General features: G+C 49.4%; 1 protein-coding gene across 1 annotated transcript; it reads left to right on the top strand.

Annotated features, from left to right (window-relative positions):
- Nucleotides 1–26: 26 nt before the first annotated feature.
- On the top strand, nucleotides 27–9,870 carry PDAP1 (PDGFA associated protein 1). Its single transcript, XM_039848625.1, has 6 exons — nucleotides 27–181; nucleotides 3,120–3,211; nucleotides 4,466–4,573; nucleotides 5,812–5,933; nucleotides 7,904–8,055; nucleotides 9,147–9,870. Exons 1-6 carry the CDS (start codon nucleotides 169–171, stop codon nucleotides 9,203–9,205), a joined length of 546 nt encoding a protein of 181 aa, XP_039704559.1. The 5' UTR covers nucleotides 27–168; the 3' UTR covers nucleotides 9,206–9,870.
- The last annotated feature ends 20 nt before the right edge of the window (nucleotides 9,871–9,890 follow it).

Genomic DNA, 9,890 nt, shown 5'->3' with positions numbered 1-9,890 from the left:
GGACAGTCCGGCTTCGTGTGCCGGCCTCCGAGGTTTTCCGGTCCTCGCAGCGACCGCGGCGGCGGCGATACGCTGAGAGGACTAGGCTGGGCGGAAGAAGTCGAGCCCGAAGTGTTTCCGGTTCCGGTGTCAGTTCGAGGCGCCGCCGCCGCAGCTGCCGGAGCCGAGATGCCTAAAGGAGGTGAGGGGCGGGCGCGCGTGGCCCGTGGGCCTCGAGGGGCCATCCGAGTCCGCCTCCCGCTAACCACTCAACCTACTGGAGTCTCGGAGAGCGGCGTAAGGGAGGACGTCCGCGCCGGCTGCGGGCCAGGCCAGGGCCTCGATGCCCAATTGTCTTGATGGGGAAACTGAGGATCATAGTGGTCTCGAGCCACTCCCTCCGGGGTCTGAGGACACTCGGAGGTTCTGGGTCCTCGGCAACGCGAAAGGCCAGTTCTAGGGGTGTGGGAGTGTCTGGAGCCTCCTCTTCTTTAGATTCTCCGGGGATTGAGTCACCGCGTCTAGCGCCTGTGCAGGGCCCGCCTGGCTCGCATGTAAAACGTGGGCCCTCTCCGGCTCTGGGCGAACCGGGCCTGCTTAATGAGATATAACTTGGTGCTCTTGAGTCTGGCAGACCTAGCTTTGACTGCCCTGTTCAGCAGCGGTTCGATGTGTGCCTTTGAGTTAGTCGCCTTATCTCCTGTGTCTCGATTTTCTCATTTGCAAATGGGGGTTATAATTGTACCTACCTCTTAGTACTGATGAGAGGCTTAAACTAGGTAATCCATGTGGCGGGTGCAGTACAGGGTCCGGCGGTCGTTAAATACCCAGTAAGCATTAACTGTTGTTGTGGAACTTTTGTCAGTTCCTTGACCCAGAAGGTAAAGGATCCATGGCTTCCCAGTACATTGTCACCTGTCCTGCATCCTCTTTCCTTAGGAGTCAGTAGTTCTTGATTTGATGCCCAACATGAAGAAGTTATTTAATTTTTTCCAGCCTATTTTCATCACCTGGAACACCTGGCTGAGAACCCTTAGCTTGAAGAGTTGGGGATGAGTCATAAAATGATAGAGCACTTGAAGTTCCTGGCTAGCTCCTGGCACAGAACAGATGATCAGTTAATACTGGTAGCTCATGTTATGTTAGTTGAGAAGCATCAGCCCATAGGAAAATCTACTTGGAGCTTTTTCAAACCTAAATGACTTCCTAACTCTCCACTTCAGAGATACTGGGTTTTACAGAGCTGAATCCATTTACACCTAGCTTACTGATTTATTTTGTGGTAGAAAGAGCCATGTCACCTCTTTGGTTCACAGTCTCCTGTTTCGAAGGAGGGTGCTACATGAGCCCTTCCAACTCCAGAATTCTGGCTCTAGGAGTCCTACTTAATGTATTACTTGAGCCAGTGTTGGAGGTTACAGTAAGAAAGTCCTAAATATGAATTCTTGGTTAAATGACTTGGTCTTTTGGCTTGTGAAAAGCTTTATGGGTAGACTATTTACATTTCTTGCTTGTGTTAATTTGCTTCAAAAGCGAAACAAAAATGAAGACGTTAAACTATCAAATCCTCCATGAGCAAAAGACCACCTCTTCTTTGCATTATGTAACTGTGAAGCATTTTTAAAGGCATGAAGAGCTTCTGATAAAAGTTACTGTAGATTAGTATCCCATAGCCAAGTGTGCAGGTTAGGAGCCTATAGTAGCCAATTTTGAGTTGTTAACTATTGTCTGGAATATTAAAGAGGGCAAGAAAGGGTGTTGGTTTCTTATAATGTCAGTCTTGAGCTCTCATAATAGGACTTGCATGAGCATTGACTGAGACACTCCTGGGAACCCATGTAGTCATTAAAAATGGGTTGTGTATTTTGTAGCAGCCCAATTATGACTCCTCAGCTGCTGTCTAGGAAATCAGGGGAGGCCAGTATCTCTTACTGTCTCTGGGGTCCAGAGCAGCTCTGGCTATCTAATACAGATTCTCGGCTCTCAGTGAGTGAACCACAGCTTTCAGGAAAAGTGGGGGATGAGTTGAGGCCACAGCCACCCCAGTGTCCTCCAGGACCCCAGAGCGGTGCCTCGCTGCTGTGAAACTGGCTGATGGCTTCAGCAGGGGTCAAGAGGATCCTTAGTGTTGTGGCTCAAGAGGATCAGACTATAAAACTGATACTCTTAGATGAACTTTAATTGCTAGTCATATTTTTAACTCTTAGATGGTAGTTAGGTTTATATTCAGCTTTCAGTTTGCTTGCCAGCTGTTTCTTGCTTCAAGCACCAAAAAGTTTTCCCCTGTAGGTTTAAATTTTCTTTTTCTACCATACCATATAGGTGAACATGAAGTATTCTATATTCCTTTATATCTGTAGTAAATCACTGATGTGGCCAGTGGCTTTGTCCCCCCACCCCAAATACTGTACTAGAGAGAAAAAAATCACAACAGACATTTTTGTAGTGCTTATACCTGTGCCAGGTGCTGTCACAGCAGCTTTGCATATGTTAACAAATCCATCTTCATGGCAATCCTATGAGATAGGGACACACATGAAGAAACTGCAACTCTGAGAGGTTAAGTACACGCTCAAAGTCACAAAGCTAGTAAGTGGTAGAGCTAAGATTTGAACCCCAGCATCAGACTCTAGCACTTGTATTCTTCACCATTCTTCTTTGATCTTAAGTCTCCTTGTCTATAAAATGGGATCTAGCTGTGCCTCCTAGACCATAAGTTTGTTCTGGGGATCAAATGAGCCCATGACTGTGACAATATTACAAATAAGAAGAACTGTAGTGACAGCAGGGGAATAAATATTACATATTCTCATGATTGCATCTGAGTTTTCTATGTTTGGATTCTTAGGGACCTAGAGATTTAGCCAGTCAGCTATATGTGGTATGCCCTCCCCCACATCCTCCCTTCAAGTCTTGTTTGTGGGAGCCTGCATCCAGCACACAGTTTACTGCTGTATCACGTGGTCACGTATTGCCTCTTTTGTCCCTTTGAACACATGAGGGTGGGGAAGTATAAGTTTGAGTGGTGCTTGGTGACAGGCTCAGATGAGAGCACCTCAAGCAGGACACAGCCCTCTGGGTCTTGACAATCAAGGAATCTGCTTTCCTCCCACCTTCCTAAACTGCAAATCCTTGTGCAGGGAGAAAGGGAGGCCACAAAGGCCGGGCACGGCAGTATACAAGCCCAGAGGAGATCGACGCACAGATCCAGGCTGAAAAGCAGTTGGCCAGGGTGAGTACATGCCTGTCCAGGCCACTCCAGTGTCCCAGGGTGATGCCCTGCCTCTTGGCACCCAGAGAGGCATCACCCTCTTTGGCACCCAGTAAAGAGGAGAGCTATTCTCTCATTGGATCAGTTAGAGCTTTGTTCACTCAGCAACGGTTGCCTTAGTGGGTCTCTGTTCTTGGTCCTCTGTTCCTGTCTCCCAGGGGCTGTCTACCAGGCCTTGCCCATCTCCAGGTAGAGCTCCCAGGAAGAGTGCTGGCCAAACCCAGCATAACATGATGCTCTGCCTTGCCACACCCCCAGCAGGCAAAGTATCATTTGTTCCCCCAGACCTTGTTCAATGTCATCTCTTCTATGACTCTCTCTGGTGCTACCCTCTCTTCCCCACCCCAGTCCAAGCTTAGTAGTTCCCTCTACTCTGTTTCCACAGTGTTTTTTTCTAGCCCACTGTCAGGAAACATATTTTGGTTTCTACATCCCTACCACACCATTAGATTCTCACTTGCATGAGGGCTGAAGGGAGCACAATCAGGCCAGATGAGTGGCACAACTGTATAGTGCCTGTGAGCTCTGAGAATAGAGGCCACATCCAATCAGGGTAGAGGGGAGGAGGGCTTGTTTGGAGGAGGGGCTGGCAGCTGAGCAAGACCTTGGAGAATGTTGGCAAGTGCTAAGGGGGGAAATGACATATACTGTTTTTGTAAGGGATCTTTTTGGTGGGGAGGGAAGAAAGGTAGTGGGAAGTGACATGCATGGTGTTGTCTTGGAAAGTTGGTGTAGCAGGGCATCTGCATGGGCAGGTTGGAGTGGCTGGCCTGCCACTGACTGTGGGAATGGAAAGCAGGGGAGTACTTGCTCAGGAAAGTGAGTACGATTTGGTAGCTGCATATGGCAGTTAGGGGAGTAGGAGGGGAGCTGAACAGGACTGTGGTTTCCAGCCCCATGGCTGAGTCCTTCTGATCTTGGGAGATGAGGTACCTGGGCTGTAAAAGGGAACAGGGCATTTGTGTCTGTGCGAGGGGCTTGCTGGGCTGTAGGAATGGCTTCCAGGCTATGTAAGCAAGTGGATAGGCTGCCTCCGATACAGGTGCCCCACTGGGGGGCCAGGGTCTCAGAGTAGGACCCTTGTCATCCTCAGTCCTAGTCTTCTGGGGCTTAATTTCTCACGGTCCACAGTCTGGGGGTGAAGGGGGCAGGGGTCACAGTCTTGGGGGTTTGTTTTGCATTTTTGATTCTGCAGGTTGTCCATTTCTGAAATAGGAAGAAGAGGAACAAGAAGAAGGAGGAGATGGGGCTGCAGGAGATCCCAAAAAGGAGAAGAAATCACTAGAATCCGATGAGAGCGAGGATGAAGAAGATGATTACCAGGTACTGAGTTTGGTGGAGGCCTGGGACCTGGACTCACTCATTCAACAAACATTGATCGAGTGCCTGTTGATTATTAGTCCCAATGATGGATACAGATGGAATCCTTGTTCTTAAGGGCTTCTGTTCTAATAGGGAGATATAGTCATGTGCTGTATAATGTTTCACCAACAATGGACCACACATATGACAGTGGTCCCATAAGAAAAATTTCTATGGCTTAGTGAAGTCTAAGCTGTTGTAACGTTATGGTTTGTGACACATTACTCATGTAACGTTTGTGGTGAATTTGGTGTAAACAAACATATTGCCAGTCACATGAAAGTATAGCACATAAAATTACAGAAGCAGGCTATACCATCTAGGTTTGTGTAAATATACTCTACGATGTTCAAACAATGATGAAGTCACCTAATGATGCATTTCTCAGATGTATCTTTAAGGGGCTGATGAATGTATAGGGCATAAAGAAGTAAATGAGCAGTATAATTTCAAGTAGTGAGAAGTATTACAGATAAAATGGACTGTGATTGAGAATACTTGGCGAAGTGCATGGTGAGGAGGTGACTTTTAAACTGAGATCTGAAAAACAAGATGGAACTTGCTAAGCAGTCGGGCAGCCCAATTAGCAAGTGCAAAAGCCCTGGGGTGAGAATGACTTGAGCATATTCAAGGAACAGAAAGGTTGGTGGGGCTGTGACTTGGTGGGTAAGAAGTTGAGTGGTTAGGGATGAAGGAGGAGAGATTGGCAAGGGCAGCTTCTGCATGGCTATTGGAGGGATTTGGGTTTCGCTGTAGTAGTAGGCAGTTGGTGGAGGCCTTGAAATGAAGAAAGAGATGACCAGATTTGCTTTTAAAAGATTGTTTTAGCTTCTCTGCAAAGAGCAAAATGTAGGGTGTCAAGGGTGGAAGCAGGGAGCTGGCTGGTATTCAGACAAGAAATTGTGGCTTGTATTGAGGTGGTGGCAGTGGCAGTGGCAGTGCAGAAGGGTGGACAGATTCAAGCCATATTTTACAGATAGACATATTGGGGTTTGCTGAGGGTTGTGTGAGGGGGCCGAGGGAAAGGAGAATAAGGCCATATATAGGATTGTGTGGAGGAGCCAGCGGGGTGAGGGGCGAAGCTCGAGTTCTGTTTTAGATATATTTGTGATGTCAGGTACCCAGATGGGCTGTTGGGAGATGGTGGGGTTCTGCAGGACTTAAACTTCTCCAATGGCCAGTTTCTTGTCCTATCGTAGCAAAAGCGCAAAGGTGTGGAAGGGCTTATTGACATCGAGAACCCCAACCGGGTGGCACAGACAACCAAAAAGGTCACACAACTGGACCTGGATGGGCCCAAGGAGCTTTCAAGGAGAGAACGGTAACCTGTGGGGGGCTGAGGTACCCATCTCCTCTGAAGCCCCTACCTCTGAGCCCCTCACTTCCTGGGCTCTGAGGTCCCCAGTGGCTGGGTGGGGGCTTCAGCTATGGTGTTGATTGGTTTCATTCCCCAAAGGCTCTGTAGAAGCTTCTCCAAAAAAAAAGAACCAAAAAGAATGTTTTTATTCACCATTAGAAATATAGCAGGGAAAATAGAATAGATTCAGACCTGAGCATTGCACTCATAGTAATGCCCAGGGATACACAGAGGGTTACGCTACAGTCCCTTCTCTCCGGAGCACCCACTCTAGAGACACTCCTTATCCAGCCTGATCACCATTCCTAACCTGAATCGATCCTGTAATGTTATGGCCATGGAGATTGGGAAGGGATTTTGGGCCTGTGGTGTTCAGGAGGCTGCACAGCGCAAGGAAGTCCACTGGTTGCCCCAGCCCCACCTCCCCCAAGTCCAGATGAAAATGGAGCTGCAGATAGCTTCCTCATAGGTTGTGTGAGGATCACTATCGAGTACCAAAGTGTCCTGCACATTTTCCACAAGTAGTGCCGTGACTTTTGATGGCCACCAGGTAACATAAAGGGCCTTATGAGAGATTGAAGGCTGCTAGGGAAAGCTGTCCTGGTTTCTCTCCTGACTGGGCTGCTAGGATTTAAATTGACTTTCCTGTGTTGGCCCCATGATGGCAAGCAGTCTGTGAAAACCCCACGGGAATGCTCATGAGCTTGGGGTTTTATTGGAGGCTGCGACGGACTCTCCCCTTCAGTAGCTTCCTTCTCACCAGTGGAGAGGGCATCCTGTTGCTACCCCTGCCATTTGAGGTTGCACACTGAAAGCCATAAGAGTCCACACCCTGCTAGCCTTCAGGCAGCCTTGGTTATTCCAGATGCTTCTGTCCAACCCCCCCTCCTTCCAGGGTGGGATCTACCAGGTTGACAGGTGTTCTTATCTCATCTCTGTAGCAGGTGTCTTGTCCAGAGTTTTCTGGGTGAGACATCTTCTCATTTGACTTTGTTGCTGGATTTCTCTTCCTCCCCTCTGGCCAGACTCTATGCCTTCTCATTACTCTCCATTCCTGTGTGTTATGAGGCCTCTAGGATGCCAAGTCCCTCCCACCCCTAAGGTTCTGACATGCAGGGCTCCTCTGACCCCTCTAAAACTTGGCTTTTCCAAACTTGGTATAAACAGGACTCTCTAATCTCACACCCTGAAGGGTGCCCACTCCAGTTTAGAATCTGAGGCTTGAGAAGATCCTCAAAGAGAAACTAATGACCCTCACCTCTCTACTTAGCGGGTTGTTGGCTGTCACCTTTGTCCTATGGGAATCCAGTTCTTATTTCCACACCACCATTCCTGGGGGCTCACCCCCTTGGGCGCAGCCTCATACACACCTGAGCTGCTCTGACAAAAATGTGCCATGTCAACCAGAGATTGGATGTGTCAGGTTCCCATCCGTGGCTACTTGGTCCACTCCTTTCTTCATTCCTTAATGTTTCTAGTGGCTTCCTTTTCTTGGTCGTCTTCTCTGGACACATGATTCACTTGGCTTTGGTCCCCTTTTCTCATTGCGGACACCAGACCCTAGTCAGCCAAACCCGGCCCACCCCATCACTGCGCCAGCCAGACATGATCCACTCTATGCTAAGGTTTTCCAAAGGTCACAGGTGCAAAGCTCACCTCCGTCCTATTTTCCATCTGAGGGAGCTGAGGGCACTTGAACTTCCCCAGCCCTTTGAGCTTGTTGTGCAGAGATCTAGGCTATACCTCTGTGTGCTTGTTTGGTGAGTGTCCATCAAGGAGGGGGCACACAGAGCCAGGGCCCCTCCCTCAGCTAGGGTGCTCTCCTCCACTTGGGCCCCAGGCCTGAGTACTTGGCCTTTTTTCTGGCTCCTACATCCAGTTCAGCTGACAATGGTGGGGAAGATGTCCCCCGTGACACCATTTTATCCAAACAGAGAAGAAATTGAGAAGCAGAAAGCAAAAGAGCGTTACATGAAAATGCATTTAGCTGGGAAGACTGAGCAAGCCAAGGCTGACCTTGCCCGACTGGCGATCATCCGGAAACAGCGGGAAGAGGCCGCCAGGAAGAAAGAAGAAGAGAGGAAAGGTAAGTCCTGAGCCCCTGGAGAACTGCCTGCTTCTGTGCACCGAACCTTACACTTCACTGCCTTCGTTGTGAAATGGGATGGGGTCAAATTGTTTGGTAGAGGCTCACCCTGCATGTGTGTGCACACATGCCTTCGTTACTGTCATGTGGAAGTGGGCATTCTTGCCCCTCCAACCCCCCAGGGTGTTGGGAGGGTCCAGCAGCAGCACTGAGTCAAATACAGGTTTGAGTCTTAGCAGAGCTTTGTCCATGGTGTCAGAGGAAGGCCTCAGGGATGCACCAGGGTCCCACCAAGGTCTCTGGTGCCTTATGTGGCTGAGAGAGCTGCCTGGGGTCACCACTGTCTGTCTGAGGGGCTTGGGAAGGTGGGGCAGGGTGCAGACTCAGATGAAATCTGGCCCAGGTGTCCCTCTTTCCCCATGTTCTTCCTCCAGTGAGGCCAGGTAGGGTGGCTGTGGGAAGTTAGTCTGTTTTATAGGAGCGCGACTCATGTTCTTGTCTCCTGGTCTCATGCCCTTGTCTCATGTGGTCTCAGGACCACAGAGCCCCGCCTTAGGGATCCTGCTATCCTGCCTCCTCACCAAATAGCAAGGAAACTGAGGCCTAGAAATGGGAGACCAGTTGCCCAGGGGCATTCTCACCACACTGGAGATAACTGGTTATCCCAACTCGCCGCTAGCAGCTCTTGCTTCACAAACCCAAAGCAGGAAAGGACTTCCTGTGTAACTATTTGAACACAGTTGTTGGTTTTAGACTTCATAGAGGTTGCAATTAAGGGGTTCTGCCTGGAAGAGGGTGGGTAAGAAGAATTTCTATTTGCCCTGTGGATTGCCTGTTGGTGGGCCTTTATGGAATGTGCCCAGACTCGACAAAAATGTCTAGACACCTGTGTCCAATGATGTTAGCAGAAATCCTGTCCCTTGGGAGGGCATCAGACGGGCCCTTCTTGGAGCTCTTCATCTGCCCCGCCGAACCAGTTTTATAAAATGTTTTCTGAGGCCTTTCAGACCTATAGTTTTATGATTCTGGGATTGGGGTTGTATATATGGAGGGGTTTTAACTTTACCCTTTCCTTCCTTTCCCACCCTCAGCAAAAGATGACGCGACTCTGTCAGGAAAACGAATGCAGTCGCTTTCCCTGAATAAGTAGCATGGCCTGAGGGAGGAGATACCAGGGAACTGGGCCTTGTGGCCAGGACCGCTGCCGTGTCTCACCCACACTGTGCCCTGGCGCCACTGCAGCAGCCCAAGACAAGTAGCCCCCCGACAGCCTGGGGCCTCCTCTTCATCTTGGCACAGAAATTGTTTGGGGGGATGGTGGGTGGGGGGCTAGGGGGAGGGGGCAGCTGCTGTCTTTGAGACAGATTCAGGACAGCATTTCATTTGTAACCATTTGAATGTTTTTGCTGTTTTTAGAATTCAGAGCCCTTGGGGGTACTTGGGAGGTAGGTTAAGAAGAACTTCTCTCTATCCAGTAGATTGCACGGTAGCGGGTGGTTGTGCTGGGGGCAGCTGCTGGCAAGTTTGCGACAACCACCCATCTTTGTTGCTCGGGTGCTCACTCAGAGAGGCTATTACCTGGGAGCCTGTGCCCTTGGTTCCTTGGGGGTCATGGCTCATCCATGGCCATTCCCCTCTGACTGAAGCCTCTCCTCTGCCCTTCCCTGCCCCATTCCTACCCTTCTGGCCAGGACCTGTTCTTAACCCTACCCATTGATCATTTCAAGAAACCTGTTTACTGTGCAGCCCCCAGGCAAAACATGCTCCAAAAATCCAACTTGTATATTTGGCAGATTAAACTTGACATTATCGTAATCCTTGTTCCATGATCTGTC

Source organism: Pteropus medius, unplaced genomic scaffold, assembly GCF_902729225.1.
Source record: "Pteropus medius unplaced genomic scaffold, Ma_sr-lr_union100, whole genome shotgun sequence".
Lineage (NCBI taxonomy): Eukaryota > Metazoa > Chordata > Mammalia > Chiroptera > Pteropodidae > Pteropus > Pteropus medius.
The sequence above is the reverse complement of the archived record's forward strand: the minus strand, read 5'-3'. Positions and strand labels throughout refer to the sequence as shown.